The 17,520-nt window shown below is 41.5% G+C and overlaps 1 protein-coding gene across 6 annotated transcripts in view; it reads right to left on the reverse strand.

The window, feature by feature from the left end:
• MAP3K20 (mitogen-activated protein kinase kinase kinase 20) overlaps positions 1-17,520 on the reverse strand; it is a 173,752-nt gene that overhangs the window by 50,692 nt on the left and 105,540 nt on the right. For all 6 annotated transcript variants that reach the window (XM_032636552.1, XM_032636553.1, XM_032636557.1 and 3 more), the window contains exons 9-10: positions 15,308-15,382; positions 8,469-8,575 (exon numbers count right to left, since the gene is read on the reverse strand). In XM_032636552.1, coding sequence (XP_032492443.1) covers positions 8,469-8,575; positions 15,308-15,382 — 182 coding nt within the window. The remainder of the gene's footprint in view (positions 1-8,468; positions 8,576-15,307; positions 15,383-17,520) is intronic.

The raw sequence follows: 17,520 nt of genomic DNA on the forward strand, positions 1-17,520 counted from the left end.
GGAGCTGGTGTCTTGGTTTAGCCATTTAATAAATGCTTATGGTAAGGAGTTCCCTGGCAGTCCAGTGGTTAAGACTTGGGCTTTTGGGACTTCCCTGGTGGCGCAGTGGTTAAGAATCCACCTGCCGGGCTTCCCTGGTGGCGTAGTGGTTGAGAATCTGCCTGCCAATGCAGGGGACACGGGTTCGTGCCCCGGTCCGGGAAGATCCCACATGCCGTGGAGCAACTAAGCCTGTACGCCACAACTACTGAGCCTGCGCTCTAGAGCCCATGAGCCACAACTACTGAAGCCCACACGCCTAGAGCCTGTGCTCCGCAACAAGAGAAGCCACTGCAACAAAAAGCCCGCGCACCGCAACCAAGAGTAGCCCCTGCTCGCCGCAACCAGAGAAAGCCCGCGTGCAGCAACAAAGACCCAACGCAGCCAAAAATAAATAAATAAGTAAGAATAAATTTATAAAAGAAAAAAGACTTGGGCTTTCACTGCCGTGGACCCAGGTTTGATCCCTGGTTGGGGAACTAAGATCCCACAAGCCGCACGGTGCAGCCAAAAAAAAAAAAAAAAATGCTTACGGTCATCTGGCTCTATTATATATTATCTCATCTTATTCTCATTACAGCCCCAAGAAACAGGTACTAATCTCACAAAGAGAGAGATGGGAAAATGACACTCCAGTTATATGGTCACTGTCATACCACTAGTAAGTTCACACTCCAGTTATATGGTTCACTGTCATACCACTAGTAAGCCTATTTGCTCAAGTAACTGACTGATTAACTTGACTCAGTCTCCTCAGTTGTACGGGGTGGTAGTTATCTTCTGTCAGGGCTCCACAAGTTGCCTGATCCTAATAATTACCTGGGCAAAACATACAACAAAACATAGATTCCTAGGACCCTTCCTCAGAGCTCAGGATTCAGTAGGGCTGGGTAGGCTTAGGAATCTCCATTATCTGAAAGAAGAGCCAGGTCGTTTTTTGACAATCAGGCAAGTGTGGGAATCCTGGGCCGGATGAACTCTAAGGTTCCTTTTAACTCTAATAATTTTAAAAGCAAGTTAGTTCCCTCCTTAGTCTCTATGGGCTGACCAACCTCACCACCTGGAACAATACGTCCAGTTACAGAGACCTGTGCTTTATAGGAACTGAAATTGGTAAGATGGCTCAGGGCAGGTTTTTTCTCCTTCAGGGCTGTCATCATGTTTAAGTCTAAATTTATGCTCTGAGAGTTGGAAGTTCTTCCCCTTCAGTTTCTGAAGAGCCTGTGAGAAAAGCAACGGTAATGAGAGACTGAGAGAAAGAAGGAGAGACCGAGAGGGAGGGAGGGAAGAAGAGAGAAAGGAGGAGAGGAAGCAGAGCGAAGGGTGGAAGGAAGGGTTAGCGAAGGCGCAGAGGGAAGGACGCAGAATAAGGAAGGGACTGGAAAGAAAAGTCGGTTGGAGATTAGCTGCTGAGCCAACAGCTGCTCCCATGTGCCCCTGGGACACACCTACACGTCCGACTGTGCAATCCTGGTTGGGACTTTGACTACAGAAGGTAGATGCCCCCAGATCTAAGTTGATGACTGTATGTAGCCAAAGTCTGCTTTTTTATGTCCAGGGAAAATCAGAATAAGTGGACAGCTTATCCCAATGCCCTTGTAGATATGAGAAGCAGATGAAGGAAAACAAAAAGGTTCTGGGTATTAATTGGCAAAACCCAACTCCGAGTACAGCTACTGAGGTGTTTCTGGACTTGGGCTCCTCGTTTTACTTCCCTGGCTGTCTGCAAAGTACCTCAGAGCAAGGGAGGCAGGAAAGTAAGTGGAAAAGCCTCTGCTGTCAACCCCGTCCCTTTTATTGGTGCCATCTGAAAATGATAAAGCCAGGTAAGTCAAGTCACACTAGAGTCCCTAAGGAAAAGCAGTGAATCAGCCATCTTTCAAAATGATGACTGTATCATAAAATCCAAATTTTATCCCTGATATTTCAGACAAAGTATTATGCCCATTTATAAATAAGTGTTTTCAGTTTTCAAATGGAGGACTAAAGAAAAAAACACAGTGTAGAAAAGCTTAGGTTAAAACTTTTGTAACAAAAAAGAAAGAATGAGCCATCTTCAATAAATGAGAGGGTGAGAAAAGGAGGCAGCAGAGTTGGGCACACTCAGTGGGATACAGCAGGGGCCTGGGCACACTCAGTGGGATACGGCAGGGGCTGCTGCCACGTGGTGCTTCCACCAAGCCCAGTCCCAACTCTTTTGCCAGGGAGACTGAGCTCACTGGTGTTCTTTTTGATCAGGGTAAATGGCCAACGCATGCAATTTCACTTGTAATTTAAGCCAAGGATTCATCTCAAGTTCCAGCTCTGGGAGCCCACTCTGATTTTAAGCCCTTCTGGAAAATACATCAACAGTTAAGTAAAGCTAAGTAAGCTGAGAGCTGTCACAGAAAAACAAAAACTGAGTAAATATGCTCCACAACGAGACTTTCCCAGACGCCCTGGGATATTGACAGCAGTGGTCCAGGTCCTACACCACAAGAGCTGTAACCCAAACCTGGATGGCAACACAAAGACAGTTGCTCCCCTGGCTGTTCCCTCTGTTTTTCTTGATGCACTGTTTCGCATCAAATGCATTGGCTGATGCCCTTATATAACCCTCCTGTTCTAAAAATATAGTTTAATATGTTTTAAGTTGATGAAAATTTTCCCTATGTCAAAAACAGGCAATGAACTATAATTATCTTCTTTTACTAGACAGAAACTTACTTTGAAATAAAAGATTAATTCATAAAAACAGTTATATGTATATTACATGAGAAATAGATAATATATATATTATATTTAGTGTTATATATTAAATGATTTGTGCTAAAATCCAAATTGCAAAGATTAGTTTTTTAAATCTCTGTGTTTCTTTTTTTTTGGTTGTTTGTTTTTTTGCGGTACGCGGGCCTCTCACGGCTGTGGCCTCTCCCGTTGTGGAGCACAGGCTCCGGACCCGCAGGCTCAACGGCCATGGCTCACGGGCTCAGCCGCTCCGCGGCATGTGGGATCTTCCTGGACCGGGGCACAAACCCGTGTTCCCTGCATCGGCAGGTGAACTCTCAACCACTGCACCACCAGGGAAGCCCTCTGTGTTTTGTGTTTAAGAAGGCATGCCAGAGTAAGAATATTTTGATCACCAAGGAAGAATGCAACCAGCAGAATGTCTTACCAAGAGACAGAGACCCTGAATGCACTATCACAGCGACATGAGGCTCACTCAGTGCAGGTGACCACAGGGCTGCAGACAATCACAAAGGGCAACGAGAATTGAAAACACGACCAAGAGGATGACACATTTTCTGTTCTTAATGCTCGTGGCCACTATTGCTAACAAGTCAATAGGAGGAGAAACAAGGTGAAGATGTGATGAACAAGGAAAGGTCTGACACTAGATTTCTTGCCTATCACCTATTAGGTAAAAGGAAAGAACATAGTTCATGTGGTTTTTTTTTTTTTTAATGCGTTACGCGGGCCTCTCACCGCTGCGGCCTCTCCCGTTGCGGAGGACAGGCTCCGGACGCGCAGGCTCAGCGGCCATGGCTCACGGGCCCAGCCGCTCCGCGGCATGTGGGATCCTCCCAGACTGGGGCACGAACCCGTGTCCCCTGCATCGGCAGGCGGACTCCCAACCACTGCGCCACCAGGGAAGCCCGTTCATGTGGTTTTTAATAACCTAGTTTTAAAAAGAATTTTCAGAATAATCATTTAAGTTTCTAAGACTAGATGTTCCATCTGGTTTATGTGTAGAGGAAGCGCCACCAGCAAACAAGCATTTGTCAGAAACACCAGAGCAGGACGGGAGTCCGACTTCACTGATACTTGTTAACTTCCTACACACACTTTGGACCCTAGACGCATGGTTTCAGACACCAGATAAAAGTCAGGGGAAAGAGAGGAGTGGTCTGAATGTGCTGTCCTTTGAAATATCCAGATGACCTGACAAAACATTTCCTTCTTTTGGACACTCGGCACGTTGAGTGGGATAGTTGTTTTGCCCTAATCATCACTTAAAACCTTCATGCCCTTGGGCTTCCCTGGTGGCGCAGTGGTTGAGAGTCCGCCTGCCAATGCAGGGGACACGGGTTCGCGCCCCGGTCCGGGAAGATCCCACATGCCGCGGAGCGGCTGGGCCCGTGAGCCATGGCCGCTGAGCCTGCGCGTCCGGAGCCTGTGCTCCGCAACGGGAGAGGCCACAACAGTGAGAAGCTGGCGTACCGCAAAAAAAAACAAAAACAAAAACAAAAAGCCATCATGCCCCTGTGATGCTTCTCTTTGCTAAAAGGGAATCCAGTGGAGGGCATGACACTGGCCACAAATTCAGGGACAGCACTGCACAGCGTGTGCGCCACAGCAGGCCCGTGGGATCAGACCACCTGGGTGCCAGCGCTGGTTCTGTTTCACATGGTATAATCTTGAGCAGGTTGTCCAACCTGTCCAGGTCTCGCTTCTTGCACCTGTGATGTACACGCTAGGGTTGCTATGTGGATTAAAAAAGATAATCCAAATAAACTACAAGCATCTGGTTAAGAATTGATAAACGACAGCTGTGTTCGTTATTGTTACTCTAATTAATATGATTATTATTCCCCACGTTTTTAACCAATTACCAAGTTCAATTAAAACAGCTCTGCTGCCGCTCAAACTGTGGTTTAGTGCTTCAGGTAAAGATATGTATTCTTTCTCCAGCTCTCAGGATTAAGGAATTCCTGAAAGACAGCCAATGAGGAAGCCCCCTAGGCAACTGTTTGCCTTTTACTAAAATACGTTAATGTATTACCAATTTTATTTCTCTCATCTTTTTAGCTTGAAGAATTAAAAAAAATAAATTTGTGATTCAACGAATTCAGGTTTATTATACAAAATAAAGATATACACATAGAAAACACTTTCCCATAATCTCATTACCCAATGATATGTAACACTGACCTTTTTATACTTTTCTCTGCGTGCACATACATGTACACATAAATATGTGTTTATTTTAGAATAAATGGAATCATTCTGAACGTACTGGACCGTAGCATCCATTTTTGAATCGTTTATCAGATCCGTAATATCATGAAAGGCTCCATACTATTTTGTGTGTGGGGATATCATAATTTTCTAAGTCAAAAAAACCACAAAAAAACCAAATCAGGGCTTCCCTGGTGGCGCAGTGGTTGAGAGTCCGCCTGCCGATGCAGGGGACACGGGTTCGTGCCCCGGTGTGGGAGGATCCCACATGCCGCGGAGCGGCTGGGTCCGTGAGCCATGGCCACTGAGCCTGCGCGTCCGGAGCCTGTTGCTCCGCAACGGGAGAGGCCACAACAGTGAGAGGCCCGCGTACCCCAAAAAAAAAAAAAAAAAAAAAAAAAAAAACCAAATCAATCTTTTATTTCACTTTAAGCTCATCTCCAGTTTTATCATTCTAAAGGATGTGATAAACAAATGTCCATACATTCTTGCACAACCTTCCCGTTTATTTTCTTAGGAATGAAATGGCAGTGGGAGAGGTGTCTGATCTGTATAGCCAAACTGTCCTCCAAAAGGTAGTATTTTCCCACCAGCGAAGGATGAGGAAGTTTGTAACACTGGATATTTTCATGATACAAATTTTTGCCAATCTGATGAATAAATTATGTTCCCTTTGATTTGATTGCTAAATGAGGTTGAATACTTTTCACATGTTTATTGGTCATTTGACTTCTTTTTTTGGGTAATGCCATTTCAGGCCCTTTAATATGATATTTTAATTAAAATGTTATTTTAAAGACAGAAGTGGTGGTTTTAGAGTGTGATCTGGGGACTCAGGAGAGCTTTTCAAAGGTTAAATTGGTTTTCAGTATAACATCAAGACATGATTTACCTTTTCTACTCTCATTCTCTCATAAGTGTACAGACTTTTCCACAGGTTCCACGACATGGGACAGTACCATAGGCTGAATGCGGAAGCAGGATTTATTACTGTCTTTTAAATGAATCAATAACTACATATTTAAATTTTTTTCTCAGTTCTAATTTTGAATGTGGTAAATACTGACAGATGTAACTCATTTAAACAAAAGCCCTTTGGAGTCCTCAATAATTTTGCAGAGTGTAATGGAGTCCTGAGACTAGAAACTTTTAGAACAGATGATCTATTATATAGGAAAAAAGCTGTAACACTATGGCATCTGTCTTAGAAATTTATTGATGGTGGGTATTGCTTTTGGTCTTATGGAGGTTTTACATTTTCATATAGAAAACTTACCAACTTTCCCCCTATTTTCTGATTTTGTTGACATACTTCAAAGACTCCCTATCTCATGGGTATTAATAGTAGTATTAAAATCCTACTAATCCTTTGGCCAACAGATCAAACAGCAGTTCCTCAGAGAATCCCCTTATTAAACCCTCAGACTAGATTAGATTTCACGGTTATATACACTCAGACGTCCAGTAATGTTCTGTCATAATACTTATCAAAATGGTAATGAAAGTTATTCGTAGATTTGTGTTTAGTAATCCAGTACTGACACTCCATGTGCACTGGGGCTGTTCCGCTCATCACCAGAGCCCAATACTAAAGGACACCTTTCCCCAGCAGAGGTTCAATGAATATCTGAATGAATGAATGTAAGAAGCACATTTGTCAAAGCAAACAAATTAACTTACATATTTCTATTCTTTTGTGTAATATTGTGATGTCTTTTAATATTATTACCACCGTGGTATTTCCTTCTCCAAATGTCTGTTGAGCAACTGCCGTCGGTATTCAAGATACGTTCTAGAGGCTCCAGTTACAGCAAGGAACAAAAGAGATGATCCGACTCTCTTACATTTTAGCCAGCGAGACACACATTATTAAACAACAGATTGCAGAACTACTTATCAATTTCAACTGCAGTAGAAGCTATGAAGGAGATGCTCTCAGGGCACATAAAGTGGAACCTCAGCTGGTCTGGGGTCAGGAAACACCTCCTTAAAGGAGTTTTTTTCAGCTACTATTTGAAGCAGTAGTAGGAGGAGCTAAGTTGGGTTTGGGCGTCAGGGTTGGTGTGTCGCTGGGATGAATTTTATACAGAAGATACTGCATTTGCAAGGTATGAGGGAGAAATATGCATGTGTTGAGGGACCAACGTCAAAAATTAAGGGGTAGAATGATGCTCTTAAGATGAGGTTGCTGAGGCAAGAGCACGGAGGGTGTCATGGATCTTAAGTATTTTGGCCTTTGTCCTAGACTAATGGCAGCCCCTTATACTGATTTAAAAGGGGAGTGATCTGATTAGATTTGTGCTGATCGCTTAACTGTAGGAAACAAATATTACTTACATGTTTTGTTTTGTTAATTATTTCAGCCCAGAACAAAGTCCCTCATACACACCTAGACTCCAGCAAACAGTATTACTTTTTTTTTTTTTTTTTTTTTTTTTTTTTTTGCGATACGCGGGCCTCTCACTGCTGTGGCCTCTCCCGTTGTGGAGCACAGGCTCCGGACGCGCAGGCTCAGCGGCCATGGCTCACGGGCCCAGCCGCTGCCGCGGCATGTGGGATCCTCCCGGACCGGGACACGAACCCACGTCCCCTGCATCGGCAGGCGGACTCCCAACCACCGCGCCACCAGGGAAGCCCCAGTATTACTTTTGTATCACTAAGTAAAAATTCATTTTAACTCACTGGTCCTAGAGATTCCCAAAGAATAAAAAATAAAGAAGGTTATTGTAAAACACCAAACAGAAAGCCCAAAGAAATGTGTCATCCCAGGAGTAAACGATTGTCTTTTTTTTAAGTGCCTGCAGTATTCATTTGGTATCGGCAGGTGGCGCCAGGCGTCACGTTACTGCCATAGCTAACAGGAGCAGAGATGAGTTACTTAAATCTCTGCTGAGTCAGGGAGGAATTATGTCAGCTTCCAAACATGCTATTTATATTCGTGCATCATGTGACCCGGCTCCAATGTCTCATCTCGGGCTTACTTCTTCCACTCACACAATACAATTCTCTCATTACTAAGTTTGTTTACACCTGAAAAAATTTAATAGGATTTCTAACATCAAAAGCTTTCTTTTAAGCGTTTTTACAGTCTCCTTAACTCTTCCATCAACAGATACAGCGCTCTGCATATTTCCAAGCAGACAGTATTTTTATTTCTCACTGGACAGAGGCCAAAGTTTCCTAACACAGAGTGCATACAGAGGAATGTCAGGTAACCGTCTTTTATCTCAGAAGATACTGTTTTAATATGCTTTCTAAATACTTAGACATATGATAAAGCAACACTCTTAGCACTTAGAGGAACACTCTTTGCTTACATATGAGAGGGAGGGCTTATTCGATCTCCAAAATTTTCTAACACAAAAACACACGAAAAAGCCCCAATTTCTAAGGAATCAGGACTGTCATCAAGTTTCCAGGTTCTGTTCCTGGCTGAAGCTACTCATGATCCCTTAAAGTCAGATGATGTGACTCGGATGCGAGGCACCTACCTCCACTCTGCCTTATTGTGCAGGAATGAGTTACACTGGTCAGGAAGGTTCGTGTCGTGCGACATGGACTCCAGGATTGAAATGATTTGCTTGAAAGACGGCCGTTTCTGAAGGAGAAAAAATAATCACTTGTTGGGATGCAAGAAAGTAGATCTTTAAGAGAAAATCCACAGGTATAGTAATAAGGTCAAGTCACCTTATTACTATATAAAACAAAATAAAATATGATGTAATGTCCCGATTTAGTTATTTTACAACTGTCAGACTGCTGAGGTTTAGGGAACCATACTTCTTATTTTCAACCAGTTATTCATAATAGACTCAGATGTCATTTTTCTATTGTGTGGCCTAAGGTTGGAATGATTATAGTATTTTTCCAGGTAAGGAAAGTACTAACTAATTCTCTCTTTTGGGTATGATTAAGGACTCCTAAAAGGAAAAAGTTAAGTCTTTTAAAAATCTATGTGATAGGACTTCCCTGGTGGCGCAGTGGTTAAGAATCCTTCTGCCAGTGCAGGGGACACGGGTTCGAGCCCTGGTCCGGGAAGATCCCACATGCCATGGAGCAACTAAGCCTGTGCGCCACAACTACTGAGCCTGTGCTCTAGAGCCCACAAGCCACAACTACTGAGACTGCGTGCCACAACTACTGAAGCCCACACGCCTAGAGCCTGTGCTCTGCAACAAGAGAAGCCACCACAATGAGAAGCTCGTGCATTGCAATGAAGAGTAGCCCTCACTCACCGCAACTAGAGAAAGCCCACGTGCAGCAACGAAGACCCAGTGCAGCCAAAAAAAGAAAGCTATGTGATAGAAGCGTCCCTGTGGTGCAGTGGTTAAGAATCCACCTGCCAATGCAGGAGACACAGGTTCGAACCCTGGTCCGGGGAGATCCCACATGTCGCGGAGCAACTAAGCCCGTGTGCCACAACTACTGAGCCTGCGCTCCAGCCCATGAGCCACAACTACTGAAGCCCACACGCTCAGAGCCCGTGCTCTGCGACAAGAGAAGCCACCACGATGAGAAGCCTGCACACCGCAAGTAGCCTCCCACTCACTGCAACTAGAGAAAACCCGCGTGCAGAAACGAAGACCCAACACAGCCAAAAATAAACAAATAAATAAATTTATTTAAAAAAATCTTTGTGATAAAGCAAGTATAGTAAAAGTTAACAGTAGATTCTGGGCGATGGGTATACCAGTGTTTACTGTAAAATTCTTTCAACTTTTCCATATGTTTGAAAATTTTTATAATAAAATGTTGGGGGAAATCTACTTATTAATCTAGCAGAACTTATAAAATTTCCTAAACCAGTTGCTCAGAGAAAAATTCCCCAATTTTAAAGCCATCATAACTTCACTGTTCTCAATGTTTATTCCACATTAAAACTAGTTTTGATGCTGGGAAACTCTCAGGTACTGTTTACTAGAAATTGAAAAAGGAGTGGTTAGATGTATTTCTTTAGCTAGCAAAAACTACCCTAGTCTCTCTCTTTAGACTCTAGCCAAGATTGAGACAAAAGGCTTAAACAAAAATGGAGAAAGATAATAAAAGGATGATGTACATTCTCTCTTCATCACACCTCATAATTATACCATTTCTGAACAAATTACCGTTGCAGCAATTAAAAACATGCATTTTAATTTAGGAGCACAAAAACAAGAAGGAAGAATGTTGAGGTGGCTTGCTCTCAGGACTTGAGCGCTTCCTACATTAAGAAAAGCAATTTTTCTCAGGAATATAAAACTGGGATATTTATTCTGAGTTCTCCCATTATTGTTCTCTTTCAAGGGTGTGTGTGTGTATGTGTGGGTGTGTGTGTTTTAAAAGAGGGCATAAGTAGCTAAATGTCACTGATTGTACACTAAGCCTTGTAATAAGCAAAGAGAAAAGCGCCTTAAGTAGGAAATTTGAAAAAATTCTGTTTGTCTTCTTTGAATTTGTTCCCATTTTAATTTCTCCCACCATGTGTCAAGGTTGCAAAAGGAAAAATGTTTTAATTGTTTGTACAGGAACTAATTATATAATAAATATAGGATTTTCATTTTTCATGGAAAAGCAGCAGGAGGAGCTGACAAATTTTCAAAGAATAATATTGTTCCCTACACTTAATCATTCTTTTTTTTTTTTTTTTTGCGGTACGCGGGCATCTCACCGTTGTGGCCTCTCCCGTTGCAGGCTCAGCGGCCATGGCTCACGGGCCTAGCCGCTCCGCGGCATGTGGGATCCTCCCGGACCGGGGCACAAACCCGTGTCCCCTGCATCGGCAGGCGGACTCTCAACCACTGCACCACCAGGGAAGCCCCACTTAATCATTCTTGAGATAAGGTAAAACTTTTTGTAATTGGATGGCAAGTATCCCTGAAAAAATCTTAATTTTATAGTTAGAATATGCTCTCAGATGGAAATTATCAAAGTGAACATTTAGAAGGTATCAACAATGTAGAATTTTGTGTTAATATTTAATGAGTATTCTGGTTACAGAATACGGCATTTGGTCTAGGATCTTCCTCCGAAGCGGTCTAGGTTCCTTTTATGTATTATGTAGGCTTTGCTTACTTAAAAAGGCACAACCAGAACAATTTATTAAGCATCTGTATACATTATTTGTTATTTTTGTTTTATAGATAAGGAAGGTCAGTCTCAGAAAAGTATGACTTGCCCAGTATCACACAGGAAGCAAGTTACAGAACCAGGGTCTATGCTCTTAAACACTTCAAAATGCTTCATCACATGATGGTAAGACATTACTTCTTATCAAACTCAGGGCTTTAACTATTATTTTTTTCTCCTTTAGAAATATCATTTTAGAACTTGAACCAATACCCACCTTTACTTCCTTCTTTTCTTCAAAAAAAATTTTTTGAACACCTGGTGGAAGCCACTGGAATGATCTAACATTTATTTACCTAATAGCAGCTTTCTCTTGTATACATTTCTACCTCCTCATTGCAAAAGAATATATTTCTATAGGTGAGCTGAATATTTTAATCTATGTGTTAATACTCTAGAGCCTAAGGACTGAAAAAAAAAGAAATAAAATATATTTTAACCAACTATTGCTCTATCTATGGGCATAGGACTGGCACCAACTCCTGGTTGAATTGCTATATACTTCTAGCCAGAGAACTAAAATGTGCTTCTCAGGAAATAGACCTTGCTCTGGCCACTTGAGTCAACAAAAAATTGTACATCTACTCACTGAATTTACGGAAGATGCTATAGGGAAACAAAGAAAAGCTAGCTCTATTCCCTCATGGAGCCTGTAATCCATTTAGGAAGAAAAGATATTTTAAAAAATGCAACAGCACAAGATGAGGCAGTAGCTCAGATTATGGTTTTGGAAAAGAAGTAGTTAGTATGGACAGGGGTAAACAGAATAACCAGGGAAGGCTTGATGGTGAAGTAATCAGGGGAGAAAAGAAAAGAAGGAAAAGAACATGTTCAGGGAATAAAGAAGGTGTGTAAGGTGTGTCTAGAGGACAGAGCAATGAGAGAGTTAGAAATGTAAGCTGGATGCATAATCAAATCAAATATAGAGGGCATATATTATTTGTATCAGAATAAAATGCCATGAATTTAGGAAATAAAAATTGATCTCAAACATTCTTCATACTTCTCGGGGCTAGAACACAAGATTCCTCTGACCCTAAGAAAGGGTCAGCTTACTACATGTTCAATAGAGACATGCCAACTTCATGGTGTCAACTCTGGACCTAATGTCCTTGTTGTGTAGGTGTTTACACTATCATTTAATTAATACATCATAAATGTATATTCTTAGAATTTTAATTAACATAGTACAGAGTTTCTGATTAAGAAACTCAAAACCTGCTTTGCATACTGAAATATAATTAAAATTACAGAGATCTAGTTGCATTCATCTAATTCAGCACACATAACTTCAGGTGAAATTTCTACTTGAGCATCAGAGAGAAAAATACTACAAAAATTACCAACTGGGCCACAACGGACATATAAGTGGTAGGGTATGAAAAGGGTAGTATTTTAATAGTATAAAATAAATGTTCTACAGAAAGCTTGCAAATAGCCACTTACAGTTTCCACTGGATTAGTTGCAAAGTGCAGGCATTTCTCTTAATGCTTAAAAATCCCCATATTCTAAAAAATCACACACTAAAATAAGGCCTACACCGGGGCAGGACAGACCATTCAAAACCTATCAACTTTGTCATAAAAAAACTAATGAAACAATAATAAACCTACATAAAAATACTAACAGTTTAAAAACTGTTAAGTTCCTTAATAAAAAACAATACTAAGTAAATGTAGGACTCTTTAAAAAAGGGTGAGGGTAGTCTGATGAACGGGAGTGAAAGCAGATGGAGGCTGCTGGTTCACCAGGCCAAACGCACAAGGCTGGGGAGAACCAGCAACAAACTCTTCCAAGACAAAGCACCGCTCATCCCAGCCAACAGGGAGCACGTGGGGCAGAGGGACCTCTCCGGTCCGTGTCCCTTGCTGTGCTACTGGCTGCACTACTGTGCTTGGTGTTCAGCTGTTCTCGCTTGTGGTGTGGAACAGTGTGCTGAAAACCACTACTCATGATTCAGCATGAATTCTGCCTGATACTAACACAATCCCCATACTCACCAAGTGTTACGAGTTACTCCCACTAGACAAAACGCACGTTTCCATATTGGTGAATTCAATCAACCCAAGTTCGAACAGGCTATTGAACCCGAGGATGGACGGGGGGTTCCTGACTCAACTACGCCGTTTGATATACGGGACTTGAGCATCCGTGGATTCCGCTGGGGTTCTGGAACCAACTATCCCCCCCACCCCCCACCCCATACCGAGGAACTGCTGTATATGTTATCATCATTCATTCTTCTTGGGGGTCATACAGGAACTGCATTTAAATTAAGGGAGAAATTCCATTCTTAAATCTTTCTTTTTAGATCTCTATTTAAAAGGTCGGTTTGTAATACACCTATTTCCATGAAAAACCGGACAAATTTGAACTATAAAATTTTAGTTCCTTTCTTGAGAGTATCTCTTTTATTATTATCATTTTAATTAGTTAATTATTTTTTGGCTGCGTTGGGTCTTTGTTGCTGCACGCGGGCTTTCTCTAGATGCAGTGAGCGGAGACTACTCTTCGTTGCGGTGCATGGGATTCTCATGTGGCTTCTCTCATTGCAGAGCATGGGCTCTAGGCACACGGGTTTCAGTAGTTGTGGCACGTGGGCTCAGTAGTTGTGGCTCGCAGGCTGTAGAGTGCAGCCTCAGTAGTTGTGGCGCAAGGTCTTAGTTGCTCCGCAGCATGTGGGATCTTCCTGGACCAGGGCTTGAACCCGTGTCCCCTGCATTTGCAGGCGGATTCTTAACCACTGCACCACCAGGGAAGCCCCCTATTATTATTATTTTTAAAATATTTATTTATTTATTTTTGGCTACACCGGGTCTTGGTTGCGGCACGAGGGATCTTCGTTGCAGCACGTAGGATCCTTAGTTGCGGCATGCGGGATCTTTTAGTTGCGGCATGCGGACTCTTAGTTGCAGCACACATCCCCGACCAGGGATCGAACCCCGGCACCCTGTATTGGGCACGCAGTGTCTTACCCAATGGACTACCAGGGAAGTCCCTTGAGTGTATCTCTCTTATTCCAATATTTAATCTGTGAGGATCTTTTTAATTTTTATCTTTTTATTATGGAAAATTCCAAACATACGCGAAAGTACAGAGAACAATATAATGACCCTCTATATACCTGTCACTTCAAAAATTATCATGGATGACGGTATTTAATCTATACCATCATCCATTTCCCTTCACTTTATTTTGAAGCAAATCCGAGACTCGTCTATCATTTTACCTATAAACATTTCTGTATGTATGTAAGAGTCTTTTTTTTTTTTGCGGTACGCGGGCCTCTCACTGTTGTGGCCTCTCCTGTTGCGGAGCACAGGCTCCAGACGCGCAGGCTCAGCGGCCACGGCTCATGGGCCTAGCCGCTCCGCAGCATGTGGGATCTTCCCAGACCGGGGCACGAACCCATGTCCCCTGCATCGGCAGGTGGACTCTCAACCACTGCGCCACCAGGGAAGCCCTGTAAGAGTCTTTTAAACAGACCTTTGTGGGGAAAGGAAATGAGCCATTCATGCTCGAATGGGATAACCACATGAAAGCCTTAATTTTTGGAATTTCTCCAACTCTATTGTGATAGCTTAAAAAACATCACTGAAAGTCCACAGGGAGTGTGTATCAAGATTCTCTAGAAGTGCTACCTTTGCCTGGTGTTTGGCTAGAAAGGCAATATGGTGTAGTGGTTAAGCACAGGGACTTATGTCAGCTGGTTTGGCTTCATCCTCCAGCTCCACCACTTACCAGCTGTGTGGTCTTGAGCTCACTAATTAACCTCTGTGTTCATGTGTAAAATGAAGATAATAACACTACCTAGTTCACAGAGATATTCTGAGGAATAAATGAGTTAACATACATAAAATGCTTGGAACAGTTCCTGGCTTACAATAAGCACCTTGTGCTAGCATCTGTATAACATGGAGGTGCAACAGTTACTATTAAAGATTAAAAACAAGGTAACAGAATTCTTTTTTATTGACTCAAGAATGCCAGAGTGCTGTAAGAAAGACCCAGTAATGATTTCTAGGGATCAAGACAAGTAGATGTCAACAGAAAGCCTTCACAGTCAATCTGGGGCTCGGAAGAACAGCAACCCAGTTTTGCTTTGTAATGAATTTTATTACCCCAAGTTTTAAAAAGTCAAAGCCAAACAAACAAGTGAAATTTCAGAACAACAACAACAAAAAATATATATATATGTGTGTGTGTGTGTGTGTGTGTGTATACCTTGGCATCAGCTTCCCAACACTGATGTAACAGTTCAGCAAAACTCTTGGGGCAACTGCTTGGAATGGTTAATCTCTGTAACAGGGAAAGAAAAAATAAATCAAAACAAAACACAAGGATTTTCTCTCTAAAGGAAGGAAATTCTAATTGAAAGGTATAAAAGAGTTAATTTAGTAGCATAAACAAGACATAAAATTTAAAACTTGCGTTGATTAATATGTGACTGGTGAGAATTTACATTTAGGTTCATAGCATCTAATCTCTAAAGACACTTTACCGTTTTCCTCCAAAGAGGAATCACAGTGGATGAAGAAATAGGGCTCAGCACAACAAGTGCAACAAAATATAGAATCAAGTCTAAAAGAAACCAGTACGAGAGGGGCAAGTTGGAACTTAAATACTAAATCTAAACCACACATCTATCACTGTATTTTTATAGACAACTATGAGATATGCAAACAGGCCAGGTAACTAGGAAAACAGTTCAGCTTTGGCAATAGTGTACAACTTCTGAAAACATCTTGAGCACAGAGATAATTTTAAAGAAGTGTGCATTCTCTCAGCAGCAAATGAGACATTCTGAATGGATGACTCATTATGGCTTAGTTTTGGTCAAATGCATAAATTATAAGGACTTGATAGAACAAAGATTATGTGAGGGTTAGTCTTGTTCTAACATTGTACAGCAGTGGTTCTCACAGGACATGTAATGCCCCCAGGGGCAGTTTACAGATCTACAGAGACATTTTTGTTTGTTTGTTTGTTTGTCTTTTTGCCCCGTTGCAGAGCACAGGCTCCGGACGCGCAGGCTCAGCGGCCATGGCTCACGGGCCCAGCCGCTCCGCGGCATGTGGGATCTTCCCGGACCGGGGCACGAACCCGTGTCCCCTGCATTGGCAGGCGGACTCTCAACCACTGCGCCACCAGGGAAGCCCTACAGAGACATTTTTGTTTTAAAGTCTGGAAGGTTGCACCTGGAGCAGGTCAAGAATGCTGGCCATCTTTCGATATATAGTAAAGCCCTGCATTCCACCAAACTTCAAATGCCCCAGGTGCATTCATGTGAGTAAAACAAGAAAACAATGACGCTTATAATTTTCTGAGCCTTAGAATCTGATTTATAAATAGAGTATTTTTAAAGATATTTTAAAAATACACTGAACATTCTATGAATGCAACTACTAAATAAAATAAATCAAGGGCAGATTGATTTTTGCATTATTCATAACCTTACCAAGATTTTGGGAAAATGTTGCCTACAACAGTGTTGCTCATGGTACTGGAATCATTAATACAACTCATTTCTACTCTGCATTTGTAGCTGTTGAATTCTATTTATCCATAGGTGGAAGCATCTAAAACCTCCATCATCACCTCTACTGTTGGTATGCCTGAGCATTTACACGTTGCAATACATACTTACTTCTTCCTTATATTACATTTAGAGCATCACGTTGACTTAAAATACAATGTTGTACTACCTCCGAATTTCATTTCAGGGAAGAAGACGAAGCATTAACATGGTTGTTATAAAGAGAGCATTGGATGTGATAGAGCTGAGAACCTCTTTACTAAGAAGATTTATTTTACAGTATTTTTTGCCAAGAAGTTTTGCAAATAAAAAACAAAACAATTTAGTTGGCTGTGGGGGAGGCTACGTACAAAACTAGAAAAACAGTTGCCTTGGCAAGAAAACAGACAATCTATATTTGGAATAAAAATAAAAATAAACCAAAATAAATAAAACTTTAAAGTAAAGTAAAAAAACAAAAAAACAACTCTCCAACTTAGAGGCTACACTAAGCATTTTTCAACTTCTGGTCTTGTGATTTCATAGAATAGAGCAAGATGTAGAAAATGGTACTATTATTTTACTGTAATGCAAACTGGAAACCTTTTGATGAAGGTCAAAAGGAAAATCATGTGTTTACTTAAAAAAAAAGTAAGATGGTTGGGGATGGCAACTAATAAAAACAGTGACTGCAATTATGTGACTGAGTGTACTCCATGTGTAATGAAAAGTAAGTTTTCATAAAAGGTAACATTTTCAACATAACTTTAGCACAACATTTTCCCAAGAACTGAAATGTGAACTGGCTGAATATGGATGTTGATCTTTTCTTACTGACAAACTTTTTAGATACCACATGTAAGACATTATAAAAGGAGACATAATTATTTTAAATTATCTGAGATGGTCAAAGATCAGTTAA

This window comes from Phocoena sinus, chromosome 7 (assembly GCF_008692025.1).
Source record: "Phocoena sinus isolate mPhoSin1 chromosome 7, mPhoSin1.pri, whole genome shotgun sequence".
Taxonomy (NCBI): Eukaryota; Metazoa; Chordata; class Mammalia; order Artiodactyla; family Phocoenidae; genus Phocoena; species Phocoena sinus.